The 22,923-nt window shown below is 44.0% G+C and overlaps 1 protein-coding gene across 3 annotated transcripts in view; it reads left to right on the top strand.

Annotated features, from left to right (window-relative positions):
* Positions 1 to 826: 826 nt before the first annotated feature.
* The window catches only part of heg1 (heart development protein with EGF-like domains 1), a 140,391-nt gene continuing 118,294 nt past the window's right edge, over positions 827 to 22,923 (top strand). For 2 of the 3 annotated variants that reach the window (XM_085986502.1, XM_085986501.1), the window contains exon 1: positions 831 to 1,346. In XM_085986502.1, the coding sequence (XP_085842628.1) occupies positions 1,064 to 1,346 (283 nt within the window). In that variant the 5' untranslated portion in view covers positions 831 to 1,063. Of the gene's footprint in view, positions 1,347 to 22,923 lie in introns of all 3 variants that reach the window. The other variant, XM_085986503.1, reaches the window with a different exon arrangement.

Here is a 22,923-nt window from a genome sequence, read left to right as displayed (position 1 = left end):
TCATACCTACGTAGTTTGCTTTTTTTTAGATTTTAGACCCTAGTTTCGGATTTAACTAAATCACTTTCAAACTCAATATAAAATTCTATCGTATTATAATATGCAATAAAACAAAAGCAAAATACTGCAGATGCTGGAAACTTGTATTGTACAAGGTTGGCACAAATACACCGTTTTTAAACCAACATGCTGGATATCAGATGACCCCAGTGGTCTGGTACTCACTGGTACGTTCGTATTTTTAACATTTTAAACTTAAATATTGAAAAACTATTTGAGCTAGGTCTAATTTGATTCCATATTCCTGAAGTTCAGAGGAGCCAGGTGAACCAACGTGAACACATGTGGAAATGATACCGATTTCATATCTTGTGGGAAGCTCCTGAGTTTCTTGCCCCGAAGGACAACTTTGTTTAATTCTCAGGAGAGAAAACTCACATTAGTTCTCAGGAAGATGTCTCTTGGGAATAAAGTGTACCACTCGCTGCAGGAAAGAAAATTACACTTTCGCCCTTTTTAAGGTATGCTGTTAGCGCCTTGTGGTTTCTTAAGGCTAAAGGGATCAAGGGATATGGGGGGAAGGCAGGGACAGGGTACTGAGTTTGGATGATCAGCCATGATCTCATTGAATGGCGGAGCAGGCTCGAGGGGCCGAATGGCCTACTCCTGCTCCTATCTTCTATGTTTATATGTTTCTTAAGTGCATTTTGAGATCTTAGGATTAGCGTGGCTTCAACTGGAAATCAGCACCGACTGGGGTTTGCTGATGTCAACCCCTAGGAGGAGTCAGTCAGTCAAATCCGCCAGCCTGTCTCTCTCTATTACAGTCATTCAGATGTAGCCGGATGAGTTTTAGTTCAAGATGGATTTTCACCCTGGATTACATCTACAGTGGAGCTGCTGAACTAGCCGGAGAGTGCGGGACCGGCTCTGTAAATACAAATAAGCTCAAGATCGACTGTTTCCCCACACACAGATTTGTCTGCAAGGCATTTCATTCGTGTGTGTGTGTGTGTTTGTTTGGCAGTCGGAATCCAGACCCCCGAAGCGATCAGGCATCATCATGGCAACGTGCGCTTTGATTCACCCCATCAGCAGCCTGATGCTGCTGCTGCTGCTGCTGCTGTCCTTCAAACCTCTGTCCGGCGGATCGTACGCCCCTTATACGGACCGGTCTGGTTTTACAGACTCGACCGACTCGCCAGTGAATTTTAGCGCTGAAAGCTCAAGCTGGGAGGAGGGTTCGCAGCCCGGCTGGAGGACTCGCAGCCCCGGTCCGGACTCGCTCTCCACTTCGGGCTGGGGCTCTGATGATCGGCGACAGTCACCTCCTCAGCCCAGTGGCGGTAAGTCAACCCATGTCGACAATTCTCGCCCCACTGGAGCCCCACTTGCCCACTCCTGCCCCCTTCCCTTCTGTAACTCCGCGATTTACACCAGCAGCGGCTGCACGTGTTTTTATCAAAAAAGTAACTTTTGTTTAGAAACTCCCCCCCCCCCCCCCCCCGCTTCAGCTTTTCACATCTCCTTAAGCGATGATTTAAGAGTTGGAAATCGGCTGTCTTTAATAGTAACCCCGAATAATGTTTAAAGAGAACAGTCTTCAGTTCCTGTCAGGTTTATGGATTATGCTAATGTATGGTTCCCATCTTCCTCACGAGTGATAAAGTTGTAGGCAAAGTCCGCTAACGGTTTGTGATGTGAGAATTTAATGTTACTCGGCCTGAAGAGAATCCTGGTCAAAAATATTAAAAGTCCCGAAGCCGTTCGACACCAACACGCTCGCAATATACAGGAGGAGGATGTCGCTCATCACTCGGGAGTGTTGTGATCAGTGAAACACATAGAGCTTCAGTTAAATCCCCGAAATAAATGAACAGAAATGCCAGATTATACGTTTAAAATATGTTTTTAGTGACTTTGGGCCAATCAAGTTTTAGTTTGCGACAAGAAACATCCACTACTAAAATGCCAAAAGTTTTAAATCCTGGATACATATGATATTGTTCGATTTATATTCTTTATGATGTCCTGGATTGACTTTTGCCCTCGCCTGTCCCTGCACTCATTTTGACGGTGCAGGTTCAAGAAATTAATCTTTACTTGATTTAATAAATAAAACAGGTCATTTGTAATTAACTGTCGCCGTTTAAAAGTAGGTTGCTGGACTTGGAACTTGCTTTAAAAAGCTTGTGAAATGAAAAGAACCGTACACCAGTTACAGAAGCCGAAGATGTCGGCACTCAGCCGGTCAGTATGTGTGGGGTGAGCACACAACATCACCTTTCAGGTGCAGACCCTTCATCAAAACTGTTCTCTTCCCAGATCTCACTGACCTGCTGAGTCTTTCCAGCATTTTCTGCTTCTGTTTCAGATTTCCAGCATCCGCAGTTTTTTGTTTTTTATTTATTTGGTGGTACATCCCGCTAGATTGTCATATGTTCTTTCATAGGTGCAAATGAACTTTGAGTTATATATTATTCCAGAGGTCAGTACAATTACAAATCATTTGTGTAAAATAAACGACTTATGCAATGGCTATTGTGGAGCTGTGTGCAGGCAGATGTTGTGGATGAGTATAGTGTGAATGAACATATTTAGTCACTTTTAACTTAGCATAAACCTGTACCGTGCTCTTTGAGTTAGTATTTTCATTTGAAAAAATATATACATTAAAGTCAACATCTAACTGAGCTATGGTTCCTACTCCTGATCCATTATCCATTGAGCGCTGTGGGGAAGTGTATCTGTGTGGATATTTGGTGAAGAATGAACTGGACTCGATGCTCCCTACTTTCTAATAGCCTACCAACACTCACTGTCCAAGGTCACACATGAAGCATGGTCACTTGGGCAAGGTGTTGGAGGGCAGATTATGCCGTTGCACCCATACCCCAGCACAAGTGAGTACCTTCAGATGGAAAGATGCTAATTATAAGCAAAGTGATAATTGCAACAGTGTTAAGAATGTCACATGTTAGTAAACAGCTTGCATTGGTGGTTTCACAACAGAGCAATTACGTTAGAAGACGCTTTCATCTGGGTTTTGCAGCATTTAAAAACAGAAATATGTATGCAGCTTGGCTTGAAAGCTGTGCTTTTAGAATTGCTGACTAGGGACCCTGACAGTAAGCATCTGAAAAAGGTCGACAACACATATCTCCCCAGAGAAGCCCAACAGCAGTACAAAAAATCCCTTAAAGAAAGACAGAACCTGCACTTATATAATGCTTTTCATGTCTTCAGGATATCCCAGAGTGCTTCACAACCAATTAATTGCTTTTGAAGTATGGTCACTGTTGTTATGTAGGTAAACATGGTAGCTAATTTGTACAAAGCAAGATCTCATAAATATCAATGACCAGTTAATCTGGTTTGGTAATGTTAGTTGAGAAATAAATGTTGGCCAAGACACTGGGAGAACTTCACTTTTCATCTTTGAATAGTGTCATGGATTTTCTTAATGTCCATCTGAACTGGCTGAATGGGCTTCAGTTTAATATCCCATCCAAAAGACAGCATCTCTGTCAATGCAGGACCATTCTCAGTACTGCACAGAAGCCTAGATTATGTTCTCAAGCCCTGGAGATGTAACAACAACACTATCAGCATGGAAAGAGGCCAACTATCTATCTGAAAACCATTAAGTGAAAATTGATCCACCCTCCAATCTGGCACAATGGGGACTCCTTGGTAGATCTACACCACACTTGACCCTCAACATAAGAAAGGTATCACCAGGCTTGGCCAATTTCTTAACAAGGGGCAGGTTATTCCCATCCAACAGCTGGCAGAGCAATTTCACCACATCCAGCACAATCGATACTATTACCTACATTTCCTCCAGGATCCAGCCAATTTCCAAAATCTCCAGTGTAGGCCAACACCCTGAAAATGTACTGCCACTTCCTGCCAGACACCCATATCTACATCCTTTGCACCATTTTCATCTCCAAATGAAAAGATAATACAGAAAGTCTGAAAGGATTCTGGGGATGAGATCTAGATTGCCAGGTAACACAGGAGGAATGGAGAGATAGTAGAAGCAGACCCTTCAGAGCTACAACATGCAGCAGAACGTATTACCCTGAGAAGGCTCTTGCACACTGAGCTTAGTGCACACACAAGATGCTTCTAAAATTCCACTCCTGCCTGGGACATGGAAGGGCATCAAAAATTATATTCATATTCTGCTTCTACCCCCTCAAATGAACCATACTGGGAAGCAGTCTGGGAGGAGACAGACAACATGACAGACTTTATAATTCCTGCAACCCTGGACATACATTGATTGGGCCTATCCACTGAAGAGGGAGCTACCCTTGCAACAGCTAAGTTAGCACAACTGTCATTGTTAGTTAAAGGTAGACTCAGCAGTCCAACTGGCATATATCCCACAGATACTTCACCAGTGTTTGTTGTGGGGAGAGTTGCATTTCTGGAATGGCTAATGTATGGACTTTGCCTGGAGCTCTAGAAGTATCTGGTGCTCTGCAGCCCTTTGCTGGGACCCAGATCACTCCAGGTAATAATGGGCCAACCCAAAAGTTAATGGTCCTCTCTGGAAGCCCCACAAAGGACATTGACAAAACTTGTCATGACCCCTCTCTATATGGACAGGACCCTTAGCCCAGCCCAGGGACCATTGTCAAAATTACCTTATCCCCAAACAACATGTTTTTCACCTATCATTTTGACCTCTGAGTGAGATTGGCAGTTTCATATTGAATTATAGAAAATTTGCCCATTAGGAACAGAATTGAGATTTCTCTGAGCCATCAGAGGGAGAAGACTTTAATGTTATCAGTCTGAGCTGAACTGAAGATTCATGAATGAAAAGACAATGTTAGTGCTAACACTCACACAATCCAGTATTTCTATTTAAGGCTTGGATTTTGAAGATAAGATTACTCTAATGCATTTTTTTGTGGCCAGAAGTAGGGTTTGACTGGGCAAACTCAACTCACCTTGAATCTTTGAATTAATTATTAAGGAAAGACTCGCATCTCTAAATTTTGGGGTAGAAATGAACCCTGATCTTCAGATGTGAAGGACTGTGACAGAGTGTAATGGTTAAGGTTGAAATGCACTGGGCCCACTCTACAGCCGCGATTTTCCCTACCTAGGTGGGTGACATTGGTGGCGGGTCTTGGCCCTGCTGTTGGCTCCATCCTGGCCTCTGACATGACTTTCCCCGATTGGGCTTGTTAAGTCCGCCCAGTGAGTTTCCCAGCCAATTGAAGGAAGCGGGTCTGATGACACCATTTATGACACGTCATCAGCTGGTTTCCTTAAAAGGGACCACGTGCAAATTTACTTTGACATTTGTGCTGTCAGTGTTCTACAGCATTGAGGTGCTGCAAACACTGACAAGCACTGCACAGAGGTGGACGGCTACACCCAGGCTCTCCCATGACTCCCTCCATATGCTTATGGAGGGAGTCACAGCAGGCAGGGAGGTTCTCTTCCCTTCCAATGGACGGAAGAGACCGCCCAGGAGATCAACGCAGCCTGGTTGCACATTGCACAGGAGGGCACAAGCAGAGATGTCGGCAGGAGGACCAGGCTGCAGCGGCATAAACCGTTCAGTGATCTCAGTAGATCACAAAATGTTACTGCAAAAGCCACACTCAACCTCATCCTGCTGAGCCACTCATCACATCCCCATCACTCTGCCTTCTCTACCCTACTCCTGCACATCCTTACTCACACCAACTTACCTTGCACCTCCACCCATCCCTCTCTATTTACATTATCACTTCCCCATCTCACTAGCCACCCCTCACACTCACCTTCATCCTAGTCTAATCATACCAACTAGCAACACACAAGTTTCTGTTAATGTGCTGTCAAACATTGAAATTTTAATTTTCAACACTGCTTTCTTGGATAGATTTGTGTATACCCTTGGAAGTGGCTTAGTGAGTTGCAGTGAATGGTGAGACATAATGGTACACCAGCAATGCTGATGAGTGTGAAAGGAATGGCTTGGGTATTGTAGGGATGCTTTATGTTATTGGTGTGGGGTGGTGCCAACCTGGTGTATCATGTGGCAGCCAAGGTGTGCAGCGTCAAGTGAAGTAAATGTGGCCATGGTGAGGCCATCCCTGGTGTCCCGGGCAGCAATGTGCTTGGGTGCTGATGCCCTCTCTCCTGTGCAGCATCAGGTGATTGCGGAGGTTGGCGTGGTTGTTGGTGCTGCTGATGTGCCTGGTGATGCTGGTGTTGGGGCTGATCGTGATCAGATTCTGAGGACCAAGGTGAGAGAGTATAAAGTACACCCATGCTGATGGAATAGATGGCAGGTGAAGTAGAGATAACAGAAGCGATCTGTCAATGGTGGGAGAGGTAATGAGGTCAGATTGCAGAAGACTTGTGTAAAGACTTGCAGCATCCTGAATCTGTAGTGGAAATGCAGTTTAGAGATGCTAGTGCTTAAGGGAAGATATCTGAATCAGCTGGAAGCTTTGAGTTGACATTTGAAGCTGTCAACTCATCAGCTGATTCAATGGCCACTGACCTCCCGCCTCAGCTTCACTGACACTGTCTAGGCATAGCGGGAAACCCATGGGAGACCTGTGAAAGTTAAAAAGCTGGGGAAAAAAAGCTGTAAACAAGCCACTAATGTTTTGAATTGTGCCCTCCGCTGCTGCCTGTCAGGTTTGCTCAGCGCTCGCAGACCCAACAGCGGGAAATGCAGGTGTGCACGTTTTGACAGTGGGTTCTCGACCCGCTGTCAATCATTTTAAATTTCACAGCTGACCCTCCACTAATTGGGTCTACTGAGCACCGGCAAAATTGCGGCCTACATGTTTCCTTAATTACAGTGACTAGATAGAAGTGCATGATATTGTTAAGATAACTCTTCAGGTTGTACTGACAGTTGCATGTAATTGTGAAGCCAGTGGTGTACAGTATTTAAGACCACTGTGAACAGATGATTTATATCGTGACCTATTTAATTAAACAAATTTGAACCTCTATCAGGAGAAGTCTACAAAGACCACCTGAAGTCAATTTCAAAGGTGGTCATTGTAGACAAGTTGAACTGCAATAGTGAAGATCAGAAAACTTTAAGACATATGTGTCTCAGCAGTCAGGTCCAACTAGTAATGGAAATGTCTCACAAAGCGGAGAAAAGCCAAAGAGGCAGACACTAGTCTCCTTTACTGTTGTGCTGACATATTTTAATACTTCTAATGGTTGTTGAATTCTTAGTTACTATTGTAATATAGTGACCACTCCCTTATTATGTTGCCTTTGGGAGCCAAAGGAAAACTGTGCTTTAGCTCAGTGAATGTTCCAGAGCGGATATCTTGTATGCTTTATTAATTATGGAACCATAAATGATGCATGTTATATCAAACAGTACTGTAATGAGCGGGCTATTGAATCATTATCATCAGAGCTGTAGGGAAACTCATATGCTTTTGATCGGTTACGGTTTAATACTGCATCTTTATCCTGTGGGATAATGTTACAAAAATATTACATTTATTAAGAGTTATAATATTATATACCTGTATATCAATTGTGAATATGGGAAGTAAAACCAAAGCTTTAATTCCCAAACATCCATGCATCTCCCATGACAGAGAAGACTATCTGTATTCTGAGCAATGACCACTCTAAATATTACCAAGTATTAAGTGGCCAGCCTTGGCTTAGTGGTAGCACTCTCACCTCTGAGTTAAAAGGTTGTGGGTTCAAGTCTTGCTCCAGAGACCTGAGCACAATATCCAGGCTGAGAGCTCAGTGCTGTGCTTGAGGAATTGTTGGAAGTGCTGTCTTTCAGGTGGGATGTTAAACCAAGGCCCTATCTGTAATGGTATCAGCAAATAGTGATGGTATTTGCCTGTTTGATTACTTATGCCTTACCAGCATATTTGCCTGATTGATTATTTATGCCTGACCAGCAGAGGGCATGTGAGAGACAAGCAGTTTAGTTTTAGTTTAGTTTTAGATGGATCTCTAACATGGTGTCTCCTGTAATGCTGTTAACTGAATTGTAATACTTTAGATAAAAAGTCATTCTCTTTCATGAATGTGTCATCATTGAACCCACATACAAATCAATACACTATCCACTTCTCAGGCAGACGTAAAAGATCCCATTGGCACTATTTGAAGAAGAGCAAGGGAGTTCTCCCCACTGTCCTGGCCAATCTTTATCCTGTTAGATTGATGCTGCAAATTGGTTTCTTACGTTACAACAGCGACTACAGTTCAAAAGTACTTCATTGCAAGTAAAGCAGTTTGGGACTGAGGTTATGAAATGCAAGTTCTTTCTTTTTCTTCACAACTCTGGAGTATTATATATAGATCAGTTCACATGGCACAGAAGCAACAAATGCAAATAGTAATTTGAAGCTTTTACTATAAATGCTGATTTTTCTGTTTCAAAGTTTTGCTTTCTGATCCAGATTAAACTTCTGCTGACCCTATATTCACTTCTTGTGACCCAAGGTCAGTGCCTCCTGGTACCAAATGAAGACCTACACTGTGGTGCCTGCAGCTTTATAAAAACAAGATGCTTCACAGATTAGTACTGCTCCTGCCTTGTTGCATCAGGGTAAGAAGTTGTAAATTATGTCCAGTGAGCTATTTTATTGTTTGCCTTCATGAGGGATTTTAAAATATTAAAACAGCTGCTACTATGTGGAACTGATTCTCCAGCAAGCAACTGTGAACTGGTCGATCCAGTCTTACCGTCTGGAATGTTCCCTGTTGGTCAAGCAATGAGATATAATGGAATAGCAAAATACTGCGGAAGCTGGAAATCTGAAATAACAGAAAATGCTGGAAACACTCAGTAGGCCAGGCAGCATCCGTGGAGAGAGAAACAGAGTTAATGTTTCAAGTCTGTGACCCTTTGTCAGAACTGGAAAAAGTTAGAGATCGAACAGATTTTAAGCAGGTGCAGAGGCAGGGAAAGGGGGAGGGGAAGAAAGAACAAAAGGGACGGTCTGTGCTAGGTGTTGTATCTATGCTTTAATGCGTTCAATCAAGCATGTAGATACGTCGAATTATATCAGAGTCAGGCAGACAGGCTTATAACTGCGATGTTCACTTTATTGCGTAAAATGGCCGACTGCCGTTTTCCCGGGTAATTCCCATAATGCCATACACATTACATTACTGTATTGACTGGTGTCAAACTCGCAATCAATACACGACATCCCCCTTTTCCTTGGAAACAAACTTGCAGTTTACAAACAGTTGCTTACAATAACACTGCATAATTTATTTGGTTTATAAACTTTTTACAAACTTGTGTCTTACCACACAACTAAATAATTCCCAGGTTTAAACATTTAACATCACCCATGCAGTTCTCGCACAGTTTATGTTGTGACATAATCAGACAGTCTTTGGGGTTTTCTTTTAACCCTTTGAGGTCTGGCTGTATTGGGTATGTCTGACATGTTGGTGTCAGTGGGTATTGCCTGTGTCACAGTGGTATGTGTGTCAGGGTCTACTATACTGCCCTCAGTCCCTTGTGTTTCCTCCTGCTCATGGAGTGTCTCCTTTGGTCCATTGGTTCTGTATTTCTTCACAAACGTAGTGTTCCTCGAGTAGCGTGCTCCGTCTGGAGATTCTACTACTACTTGACTCCCTGTTTTACTCAAAACTTTGTGGGGTGTGGCATTAAAAGGAGTGGTGAACTTGTCCACATTGTCCTGCCATACCAGCACCGTGTCGCCAACTTCCACCTCTGAGTATTGTGTTCTCCGCTGTTCATCTGCGTACAGTTTGGACTTGCCTTTTTGTTCTGCATCCCGGTCACGTACTTCCATGTCTGCACGCGACTCTGTGATGTCTGGCAGCTTTCCTCTCATTTTCCATTTAAAGAGCAGCTCTGCCGGGCTTTTTCCTGTCGTGGCATGGTCAATGCTCCTGTACACAGTCACATATTTTCTAAGTTCACGTTTCCATTCTAGTCCTTCTGACTGAGCAATTCTGATTCTCTTCATCAGCGATGCATTCTGGCGCTCGACTTTTCCATTAGCCTGAGCCCATTTTGCTGTCGTTTTTAGGTGTTTGATCCCGTTGTTTTCACAGTATTCTTTGAATAATTCAGATCTGAATTGGGGACCATTATCAGATTTGCAGCTGATTGGCAAACCATGACGGCTGAAGATTGACTCTAAACTATCAATAACCTTCTCTGTTGTTGTGGAGGTCACGATGTCGTATTCATAGCAGCGACTATAATAATCAACTACCACAAGAATGGAGTGGTTGGATGGCAAGGGTCCCAGTAAGTCTATAGCTACATCCTGCCAGGGGCCCTCCGGTAATGGTGTTGGTCTCAACGGTTCAGGTGGGTCGGGTCTGGCTACTATCTGACAGCCGTGGCACGCTTTACAGTGTTTTGCAGCTGCCTTGTCCATGCCAGGCCACCAAACCTTGGTTCTGAGATATTGCTTTGTTCCAACTATTCCCAAGTGTCCTTCACGTGCTAACACCAGGGCTCGTGCGTGTAACACTGTGGGTAGCACGATGCGTGTTCCCCGAAGAACTAGGTACCCCACTACGCACAGCTCGTTTGCAATTGCTGCATAAGCTTTACAGTTCTCAAAATGTCCGTTTGTGATTGCCTTCCGTACCTCAATCAGCTCTGGATCGGTAGCAGAGGCTTCCTCCACCTCTCTAGTAGTGAGTGCTTTTGGTGTCGCACTCACAGCTACAAATCTCACGTATTCATCTGAGCCATGAGAATGTCTCTCCTGTTTTGCTGTCTCCCCCAGCAATCGTGACAGTGGGTCTGCAATGTTTTGCTTGCCTGAAATGTGTATCACCTTAAAATCGTACGGCTATAATCTAAGTACCCATCTCTCTATAAGGGCACAGGGTTTAGAGTGTGGGCCATATATCACTTGTAATGGCTTATGGTCAGTTACCAAGTTAAATTTTCGGCCATACACATATGGATGCAGCCTCTCACAAGCACATACAAGAGCTAAGGCCTCTCTCTCTGTTTGAGAGTATTTCCTCTAACAGTCTGTTAAACTACGACTTACATAGCATATTGGCACCTCTTGTCCCTGTTGGTCCTGAACTAGTACTGCGCCTAAACCTACAGGACTGGCATCTGCTATCACCTTGGTTGGTGCGTCCTTATCAAAATATGCTAAAGTGCCGGCTCTGGCCAACTCTTCCTTGAGTGCACTGAATGACTGTCTCTGTTGTGATCCAAATTTAAATGGTGTGTCTTTTCTCATCAGGCGTCACAGTGGCTCTGATAGCGTTGCAAACTGCGGGATGAATCTGCTACTGTACCCAACGAGTCCCAAGAAACTCCTCACCTCTGTAGCATTCTCTGGTTCCCGAGCTTCTGCCACTGCTCGCACTCTCTCTGCTGTTGGTCCGATGCCCTTTTCAGACAACAGGATTCCCATGAAAATCAATCGGTCCATGTTGAATTGGCACTTCTCTGAGTTTAGTGTCAGTCCACTTTCCATTAGTCTGGTCATGACAGCGTGCAGGCATCTGTCGTGAGTTTCCTGGTCGTGTGCATGCATGATAATGTCGTCTGAGATGTTTTCAACACCCTCTATCCCAGCTAAGGCATTAGCCATCTCGTGCTGATATTGCTCACTAGCTGAAGATACACCGAATATCAGCCTCTTGTACCTGTATACTCTGTTATGTACTGCAAACGTTGTGATTTCTCGTGACTCAGTGGTCAGTTCTAGCTGGTGATAACCCCATTTCAGGTCTAGCTTACTAAACACCATCGAGCCGTTCATACCTTGGAGTATCTCATCAACGGTGGAGATTGGATATCGTTCCCTCACTATTACCTGGTTTGCTCGTCTCATGTCTAGGCATAACCTTACATCCTTATCCGCTTTTGGTACAATAACCACAGGATTTACCCATGGGGTGGGACCAGTTACAGGTTTGATAATGTCCATGTCCCTCAATTGTTTTATTTTGGCCTCTACTGCCCCCCTTAAGTTGAATGGTATACGCCTGAGTGGCTGGGCCACAGGCTTCACTTGTGGGTCGATATACAAACTGATCTGTTTTGTGTTCAGCCTTCCTACTCCCTGGAACACCTTTGGATACCGCTGTTCTAGTAGCTGTCTTACATCAACCACAGCTGAGACATCTGCGCCTATTTTTAAAACTCCCAGTTTCATGGCTGTCTCCCTTCCTAGCAACGGCTCTCCATGGCCTTTAACCACAATGAACTCCACCTGCTCAGTTCTCTTACCTATTGTAATCCCACATGTGAATACACCTTTAACTGACAGTGGTCGGCTAGAAGCATAAGAGAATAACTTTCTCTCTGTCTTAGGGACATGTGACTGACACTTAATGTGTTCTGACTTTAATCCTTCCCATGTATTCTCATCTATCACATTACTAGTTGCACCCAAATCAATTAACATTCTCAGGTTTACTCCCCCCACACAAAAGGTAAGTCTCCCTGTCACGTTATTTCCAGTAACAGCAAATGCAAAGTCATTTTGTTCCTCTACATTGTTCACACTGTGTTTCTTTGTACCCTTTGTGTGGCATACTTTGGAGAAATGATCCTTTCCCTTGCACTTATGACACGTTTGTCCGCGTGCTGGGCACTTCGGATCTCTGCCCATGTGGTCTGTGTGTCCACATCTGTAACATTTCCTTTCGTTCCTGTTGCCATTTCCCTTTGGTTTCTCTGTCGAGCTTTTCAGATAATACCCTCTTTTCTGTGTAACACGATGAACAGTATCTGTCTCCGCCTTCTCTGTACATGACATGGCTGACATCTGCTCCTCGACGTTTTCACATTGTGAGGCCAATTGTAACGTGCGGGCGAGCGTTAGACCTTGCCCTTCCTCTAGCAATTTCCTCCACACATAGGCTGACGTGCACCTACTCAGGATAGCGTCTCTTATTTGATTATCCGCATCCCCCCAAAAGCACAGTCTTTAGCAGCCTGCCGCAAGCGAGCAGCAAATTGTTGCACAGTCTCACCTGTCTTCTGGGACAACTTATGAAAAGTCTGTCTAGCAAATGCTGCGTTGACCTGGGGCACGAAGTAGTGATTCAAAGCACTAACCGCCGCCGTGTAGTCTGCTGGCTCTCCTGTGTCCGGTAGAGTTGAAAAGATATCCTGGACATCTGGTCCTGCTAGGTGTAGAAGTAGAGCTCTTCTCCTCTGCTTTGTGGCACCTGTAGAGGTATCGTCGATAATGAGTCCTTTGCCGTCGGCATAAAACTCAAAAGACGTTAACCACCTCGTCCATCTTGGACCCAACGTGGCTGGCTCGGCGAAGCATGCAAAATTTTGAATGCCGGTCTTCTCCATCCTAGCTAACTAAAACTTGGGCAACTACCTATCTAAAATGATTCTGTTCGTTATCCTCATCGCCAATGTTGTATCTATGCTTTAATGCGTTCAATCAAACATGTAGATACGTCGAATTAAATCAGAGTCAGGCAGACAGGCTTATAACTGCGATGTTCATTTTATTGCGTAAAATGGCCGACTGCCGTTTTCCCGGGTAATTCCCATAATGCCATGCACATTACATTACCGTACTGACTGGTGTCAAACTCGCAATCAATACACGACACTAGGGTGGAAGGCAGGAGTAGTTAAATGTTGCAAATGGGGATGGCAGAATCATCAACAGCTGCCATGTGAAAAAATAGGGGCAGAGCTTATAGTTTGAAATTGTTGAACTTAATGTTGAGTCCAGAAGACTGTAAAGTGCCTAATTGAAAGATGAGGTGCTGTTCCTCGAGCTTATCCTAGGTAACCTAATGGTCTTGACTTTTAGGTTATGTATTTTAACAAAAGAATAACGGAACATCTAGGAATTAAATCGCATGGTGCAGAACTGCCCCATTTGCTTCACAGAAGTATTTCAGTAATTAATTCTCTTAAAGAAGTTTGGTGTGATATCTTAGAATTTAGGTCTAAATGTGTACACTTTTGCCTCTTGAAACAATGAAATGTCATTAGTCGTTACTCATGGAGGCACTGGCAGCTCAGATTGTTCCACTGTCTTAATTGAAGGAGGAAGTATTGAGGCGGGAGAGAGTTGCAACATAGGTTTTTCTCCGTTGTGAATATGTGAACACTGATACTTAACAGATGGCAGTGCAAGCTAATGCTTTTGCTGACAGTTGACTGCAGTGTGGACCAATGGGTGTGTTAACTGCTGCAATAAACACAGTCTGCATTATATTTTAGTTAGATCTGTAGGGAATTACTTGTTATAATGTGTCCATCCACTTGACTAGATGTTTGTCCTGGAAACTAAAAAATGGATTTCATTAGAAGCTCCTGGATGGATTATGTTGTCACACAGAAAACTCGCTACTTATAAGTTATTATATTTTGTCAGGCTCCAGGGGCACAGGAGGAAAATTTGAAATTGTACTCATTCCTGCTAAATGTTGACCTACTGTTCCAGCATGTGCTGGGGGAGGGCTGAGAGAGCAAGTTATGAATTTTATACAGACAAGGTGCATTCTGGTTAATTAATTTACAGCTATAGATTTTCAATCTTAAGAAAATATCTGTCAATTTATGTGAGGCTGGTCATGACACTATCTTGAATCAAACATTCAGGATTATAGCAGCAGAGGATATTCTGGGGATATTTTTATCAATTGTCTGGAAATAATAGAATCATAGAAACTTACAGCACAGAAGAGGCCATTCAGCCCGTCTTGCTTGTGCTGGCTCTTTGAAAGAGCAGTCGTGCTTGGTCCCACATCCCCGCTTTTGTCCGTAATCCTCTAAGTTCCTCATCCTCAAGTACCTGCCCAACTCCCTTTTAAAATTATTTATGGAATCAGCTTCCACCACCTTTTCAGGTGGAGCATTCCAGATCCCGACAACTCTCTGGGTGAAAACAATTCTCCTCAATTTGTAAACCCAATTAACCCATATGCTTTTTAACCACCTCATCAACTTGCCCTGCCACCTTTAAAGATTTATGTATATGGACACCAAGGCCCCTCTGCTCATCTAAATATTTCAAATTGTGACATTTATAGAATATTGTCTTTCTATATTAATGCATCACTATATAAATGCATCACTTCACAATTCTCCACATTGAACTCCATCTGCCATACTTCTGCCCATTTCACCATCCTGTCTATGTCATCCTGACGCCTACAACTATCCTCATCACTATCTACTACTTTACCAAGTTTTGTATCATCTGCAAACTTTATAATGCTGCTCCCTACACCCGAGTCTAGAATGTTTATAAAAATTGTAAAAAGTAATGGACCCAAAACTGACCATTGGGGAACACCACTGCAAACCACCTCCCAGTCTGAAAAACATCCATCCATCACCACGCCAATTTTGTATCCATACCACCACTTTGCCCTTAGTTCCATGGGCTTCCATCTTCTTAATAAGCTTCTTGTGTGGCACTTTGTCTAATGCCTTCCAAAAGTCCACATATACAACATCTATTGCGCTACCTCGATCAACCTTCTCTTTTACCTCATCAAAAAATTTAATCAAGTTAGTTAGACCCGATTTGTCTTTAACAAATCCATGCTGGCACTCCTTGATTAACCCATGCCTTTCCAAATGAAAGTTTATTTTGTCCCCGATAATGGTTTCCAATAACTTCTCCACCACCAATGTTAGGCTGACTGGCCTATAGTTTCCTGGTTTATCCCTCTCTCCTTTCTTGAATAGTGGTATAACATTAGCAACCCTCCAGCCCTCCGTCATTACTCCTGTATCCAATGAGGATCGATAGATTGTAACCAATGCCTCCGCTATTTCTACCGTTGCTTCTTTCAGCAACCTAGGATGCATTCCATCTGGACCCGGTGACTTACCAACTTTCAGTAATGCTAATCTTTTTAGTAGGTCTTCTCCATCTATTACTATCCTGTCCATAACTTCCCTCTCTTTTATTGTAACCTTCACATCATCCGCTTCCTTTGTGAAGACAGATGCAAAGTACTCATTTAATACTTTTGCCATGTCCTCAGCTTCTACATGAAGATTTCCCTTTCGGTCCTCAATAGGCCCAACTTTTTTTCTAGCTATCTGATTACACTTGATATGTTTATAAAATGTTTTAGGGTTCACTTGTGGGAACAGTAGCATAGTGGTAATGTCACTGGGCTAATAATCCAAAGGCCTGGACTTATGATCTAGAGACGTGAGTTCAAATCCCATAAATAAATCGAATAAAAAAAATAAAAAAAAAGCTAGCATCAATAATGGTAACCATGAAACTATCGGATTGTTGTAAAAACCCATCTGGTTCAATAATGCCCTTTAGAGAAGGATATCTGCTGCCCTTACTTGGTCTGGCCTATATGTATCTCCAGACTCCAATATGGTTGACTCTTAACTAGCCTAGTTGTAACAAACTGCTACAAAACACAATAATAAGAATGAAACCAGATGGACCACCCAGCATTGACCTCGGCACTGGCTATGGACATGACAACCCTGCAAAGTACTCCTTCTGGGGACTTGTGCCAAAATTGGGAGAGCTGTCCCATAGACTAGTCAAGCAACAGCCTGACATAGTCATACTCACAGAATCATACCTTTCAGCCAAACACCTCCAGCACCATCCCTGGGTCTGTTCTGCCGGTGGGTGGCGGTACTGTGGTATACAGTCGGGAAGGAGTGGCCCTGGGAGTCCTCAACATTGATTCTGGACCCCATGAAGTCTTATTGCTTCAGATGAAGCATGGGCAAGGAAACCTCCTGCTGATTACTACCTACTGCCCCCCCACCCATAGCTGATGAATCAGTACTCCTCCATGCTCCAAGAAGCACTGAGAGTAGCAAGGTTACAGGTGGGGGACTTCAATGTCCATCACTAAGAGTGGCTCAGTAGCACCACTGCTGGCCGAGTCCTGAAGGACATAGCTGCCAGTCTGGGCCTGCGACAGGTTGTGAGAAAACCAACACAAGGGAAAAACCTACTTGACCTCATCCTCACCAGTCTACCTGTCGCAGATGCATCTGTCCATGACAGTATTGGTAGCAGTGACCACCGCACAGTCATTGCGGAGACGAAGCCCCATCTTCACACTGCGGACACCCTCCATCGTGTTGTGTGGCACTACCACCGTGCTAAATGGGATAGATTCAGAACAGATCCAGCAGGTCAAAACTGGGCATCCATGAGGCGCTGTGGGCCATCAGCAGCAGCAGAATTGTATTCCACCACAATCTGTAACCTCATGGCCTGGCATATACCTCACTCTACCATTACCATAAAGCCAGGGAACCAACCTTGGTTCAATAAGGAGTGTAGAAGAGCATGCCAGGAGCAGCACCAGGTGTACCTAAAAATGAGGTGCCAACCTGGGGAAGCTGCAACACTGGACTACATGCATGCTAAAAAGCAGAAGCATGCTATAGACAGGGCTAAGTGATCCAACAATCAACGGATCAAATCAAAGCTCCGCATGTCCTGCCACATCCAGTACTGAATGGTGGTGGACCATTAAACAACTAACGGGAGGAGGATGCTCCATGAATATCCTCATCCTCAATGATGGTGGAGCCCAGCACGTGAGTGCAAAGGACAAGGCTGAAGCGTTTGCAACCATCTTCAGCCAGAAGTGCCAAGTGGATGATCCATATCGGCCTCCTCCTGAGGTCCCCACCATCATAGAAGCCAGTCTTCAGCCAATTCGATTCACTCCACATGATCTCAAGAAACGGCTGAATGCACTGGATACAGCAAAGGCTATGGGTCCCAGCTATCGTGCTGAAGACTTGTGCTCCAGAACTAGCCGCGCCTCTAGCCAAGCTGTTCCAGTACAGCTACAACACTGGCATCTATCCGACAATGTGGAAAACTGCCCAGGTATGTCCTGTCCACAAAAAGCAGGACAAATCCAATCCGGCCAATTACCGCCCCACCAGTCTACTCTCAATCATCAGCAAAGTGATGGAAGGTGTCATCAACAGTGCTATCAAGCGGTACTTACTCACCAATAAACTGCTCACTGATGCCCAGTTTGGGTTCCGCCAAGACCACTCGGCTCCCGAGCTCATTACAGCCTTGGTCCAAACGTGGACAAAGGAGCTAAATTCCAGAGGTGAGGTGAGGGTGACTACCCTTGATAGCAAGGCAGCATTTGACCGAGTGTGGCATCAAGGGGTCCTAGTAAAACTGAAGTCAATGGGAATTGGGGGGGAAAACTCTCCACTGGCTGGAGTCATACCTAGCACAAAGGAAGATGGTTGAAGGTCAATCATCACAGCCCCAGGACATCGCTGCAGGAGTTCCTCAGGGCAGTGTCCTAGGCCCAACCGTCTTCGGCTTCTTCATCAATGACCATCCTTCCAACGTAAGGTCAGAAATGGGGATGTTCGCTGATGACTGCACAGTGTACAGCGCCATTCACAACTCCTCAGACCTGGACAATGTTCAAGCTTGGGCTGATAAGTGGCAGGTTAACATTCGTGCCACAGAAGTGCCAGGCAATGACTGTCTCCAACAAGCAAGAGTCTAACCACCGTCCCTTGACATTCAACGTCATTACCATCACCGAGTCCCCCACCATCAACATCCTGGGGGGCAGAAACTAGAAACGTAACTGGACTAGCCACATAAATACTGTGGCAACAAGAGCAGGTCAGAGGCTAGGTATTCTGCGGTGAGTGTCTCACCTCCTGTTTCCCACCATCTACAAGGCACAAGTAAGGAGTGTCATGGAATACGCTCCACTTGCCTGGATGAGTGCAGCTCCAACAACGCTCAGGAAGCACGACGCCATCCAGGACAAAGCAGCCCGCTTGATTGGCACCCCATCCACCACCTTAAACATTCACTCCCTCCACCACCGGCATTCCGTGGCTGCAGTGTGTACCATCTACAAGATGCGCTGCAGCAACTAACCAAGGCTTCTTCGGCAGCACCTCCCAAACCCGCGACCTCTTCCACCTAGAAGGACAAGGGCAGCAGGCGCATGGGAACACCATCACCTCCAAGTTCCCCTCCAAGTCACACACCATACTGACTTAGAAGTATATCACCGATTCTTCATCGTCACTGGGTCAAAATCTTGGAACTCACTCCCTAACAGCACTGTGGGAGTACCTTCACCACATGGACTGCAGCGGTTCAAGAAGGCGGCTCACCACCACCTTCTCAAGGGTAATTAGAGATGGGCAATAAATGCTGGCCTTGCCAGCGACACCCACATCCCATGAACGAATAAAAAAAAACTTTACTATTGCCTGCTACTCTTATTTCGTATCTCTCTATGCCTCCAGTATTAACTTTTTTAATCCCCTCCTGTACTTTCCATAACCTTCCTGGTTAGGAACTGAATCTTGCTTCTGACATTTGTCAGAAGTCTCCTTTTTTTGTTTATTTTAAATTTTATTTCCTTTATCATCCAGGACGCATTAGCTTTGGATGCTCTACCTTTTCCCTTCAAAGGAATATGCCTGGTTTGCACCTGAACTCTCTCTTGTCTGAATGCCCTTTATTGCTCCATTACTGCTTTTCCTTGCAATCACTTTTCCAATCTACTTGTGCTAGGTCCCTTCTTAAATCACGGACTTTTTTTTTGGGAAGAACATTAATTAAATCACTGAAATTAGTTCTTCCCCAGTTGAGCATTTTTACCTTTGATATACTCTGGTCTCTTTCCATAATTACTTTAAACCAAATTATGTTGTGGTTGCTGTTAGCGAGATGATCTCCGACTGTAACACACTTCACTTGTCCTTCTTCATTTCCCAGAACCAGATCCAACACTGCTTCCTTCCTTGTTGCATTGGAGACATATTGATCGAGAACGTTCTCCTGTACACGTATCAGAAATTTCTCTCCTTCCCTATCCTTAGCACTATGTTTTCCCCAGTTTATATTAGGGTAATTAAAGTCTCCTAATATTACTACTCTATTTTTGTTGCAGCCTTTGAAATTTGCCGCTAAATTTGCTCATCTATCTTCTTCTTAATGTCTGGAGCTCTATAAAAAAAACTCCCAACAATGTAACAGCTCCCCCTCTGTTCTTCAACTCAAGCCAAATAGACTCAGTCCTAGAGCCATCTAGTATATCCTTTCTATTTAGAACTGTAACATCCTCCTTAATCAATATTGTCACACCCCTTCCTCTTTTTCCTTCTCTAACATTCCTGAATACTTAGTAACCAGGAATATTAAGAACCCATTCCTGGCCTTGTTTGAGCCATGTCTCTGTTAATGCAACCATGTCACAATCCCTTTTAGCAAATTGTGCCTACAGCTCACCAACCTTATTAGTTACACTACGGACATTGACGTACATTCAATTTTATACCTCCTTACTTTTGCTATTTTCCTCAATTTTTGGGATATTTCTAATTTTACTGCTGTTTATATTTCTCTGTCCACTGATCTCATTTCTGCTACTTTCTGCTATTTTCTGGTTCCCCTCCCCCTGCCAAATTAGTTTAAACCCTCCCCAACAATACTAGCAATACAACAGGTTATATCCATAAATAATGGGACGGTGTCAGGGATGCTCATGTCCACTCCAACTAAATGGCTCCCAGTGCTGTCCAATATTGCCCCGCCTGCCATTCGCCACCACGCCACCGTGCTCCGTGAGATGGAAAAAGTCATGAGCTACATCGACCTTCCCATTCACAAAGACTTGAAATACCCATCACAAAAGCGTTTAAAATCGTGCCGGTCACTCTGGGAAACAGCAGCCAGTATTCATGCAGCTGGTATCGACCCACTATCCAGATGGACGGAAATAAAGAACCAACACCTCATCACTGACCCAACAGCAGAGATCCCTGGCTTTGACCTCCCTCGAAGACAGGGGACAGTGCTCAACCCAGTCCGCACAGGGCATGGACAATGCGGCCACCTGCTCTACCAGTGGAAGATGAGGAACGACCTGAAGTGCAACTGTGGTCATGAGTCCCAGACCATGGAACACGTCACATCAACCCGCCCACTAAGATCTGTTGCGGGAGGCAGTTCATCTCTTCACTCGGCATCTCAGGAGGCCATCGACTGGATAACCAAACTAGACATCCCGTTATAAGCTTTCCCGTCATACGAAACAACAACAACATAAATAATTCATGTGAAATCAAAGACTGAATTCACTGCGCATTTCAAAAAGAAAATAAGTTAGAAAGAGACCCAACACTGCAAATACTTTAAACATGTACTAGAAGAACAAAATAAATTGGATAGACAATAGCTAACATTTAAGGAACGAATGCATGAATTGCAATAGTTATACATTCCTTTCTGGCGCAAAAACACAAAAGGAAAAGCGGCACAACCATGGCTAACAAAAGAAATTAAGGATAGCATTAGATCCAAAGAGGAGTCATATAAAGTTGCCAGAAAAAGTAGCAAGCCTGAGGGTTGGGAGCAGTTTAGAGTTCAGCAAAAAAGGACCAAGAGACTGATTAAGAGGGGAAAAATAGAGTATGAGAGTAAACTTGCAGGGAACATAAAAGCAGATTGTAAAAGCAGCTACAAGTATGTAAAAAGAAAAAGATTAGTGAAAACAAATGTCGGTCCCTTACAGTCAGAAACGGGAGAATTTATAATGGGGAACAAGGAAATGGCTGAGCAATTAAACAAATGCTTTGGTTCTGTCTTCACGGAAGAGGACACAAATAACTTCCCAGAAATGTTAGGGAACCAAGGGTCTAGTGAGAAGGAGGAATTAAAGGAAATTAGTATTAGTAAAAAAATAGTGCTGGAGAAATTAATGGGATTGAAAGCCAATAAATCCCCAGGGCCTGATAATCTGCATCCTAGAGTACTAAAAGAGGTAGCCATGGAAATAGTGGATGCATTGGTTGGCATCTTCCAAAATTCTATAGATTATGGAACAGTTCCTGCAGATTGGAGGGTGGCAAATGTAACCTCACTATTTAAAAAAGGAGAGAGAGAGAAAACAGGGAACTACGGACCGGTTAGCCTAACATCAGTAGTAGGGAAAATGCTAGAGTATTATAAAGGATGTGATAACAGGACACTTAGAAAATATCAACGGGAATAGACAAAGTCAACATGAAAGGGAAATCGTGTTTGACAAACCTACTGGAGTTTTTTCAGGATGTAACTGGTAGAATAGATAAGGGAGAACCAGTGGATGTGGTGTATTTGGATTTTCAGAAGGCCTTTGATAAAGTCCCACCTAAGAGGTTAGTGTGCAAAATTAAAGCACATGGGATTGGGGGTAATATACTGGCATGGATTGAAAATTGGTTAACAGACATGAAACGGAGAGCGGGAATAAATGGGTCTTTTTCGGGGTGGCAGGCGGTGACTAGTGGGGTACCGCAGGGATCAGTGCTTGGGCCCCAGCTATTCACAACATATATCAATGATTTGGATGAGGGAACAAAATGTAATATTTCCAAGTTTGCTGATGACATGAAACTAGGTGGGATTGTGAGTCGTGAGGAGAATGCAAAGAGGCTTCAAGGCGATTTAGACAAGTTGAGTGAGTGGGCAAATACATGGCAGATGCAGTATAATGTGGATAAATGTGAAGTTATCCACTTCGGTAGGAAAAACAGAAAGGTAGAGTATTATTTAAATGGTGCTAGATTGGGAAATGCTGATGTACAAAGGGACCTGGGTGCCCTTGTACACCAGTCACTGAAAGCAAACATGCAGGTGCAGCAAGCAGTTAGGAAGGCAAATGGTATGTTGGCCTTCATTGCAAGAGGATTTGAGTACAGGAGCAAGGATGTCTTACTACAGTTGTACAAGGCCTTGGTGAGACCACACCTAGAGTAGTGTGTGCAGTTTTGGTCTCCTTACCTAAGAAAGGATATACTTGCCATAGAGGGAGTGCAGTGAAGGTTCACCAGACTGATTCCTGGGATGGCAGGACTGTCGAATGAGGAGAGATTGGGTCGACTAGGCCTGTATTCACTAGAGTTTAGAAGAATGAGAGGGGATCTCATTGAAACATACAGGGCTA

This window comes from Somniosus microcephalus, chromosome 4 (genome assembly GCF_052327205.1).
Source record: "Somniosus microcephalus isolate GS21.2 chromosome 4, FLI_Smic_1.0, whole genome shotgun sequence".
In the NCBI taxonomy this organism is placed as follows: Eukaryota; Metazoa; Chordata; class Chondrichthyes; order Squaliformes; family Somniosidae; genus Somniosus; species Somniosus microcephalus.
Note: the sequence above shows the minus strand (reverse complement) of the source record. Positions and strands in the feature narration are given on the sequence as shown.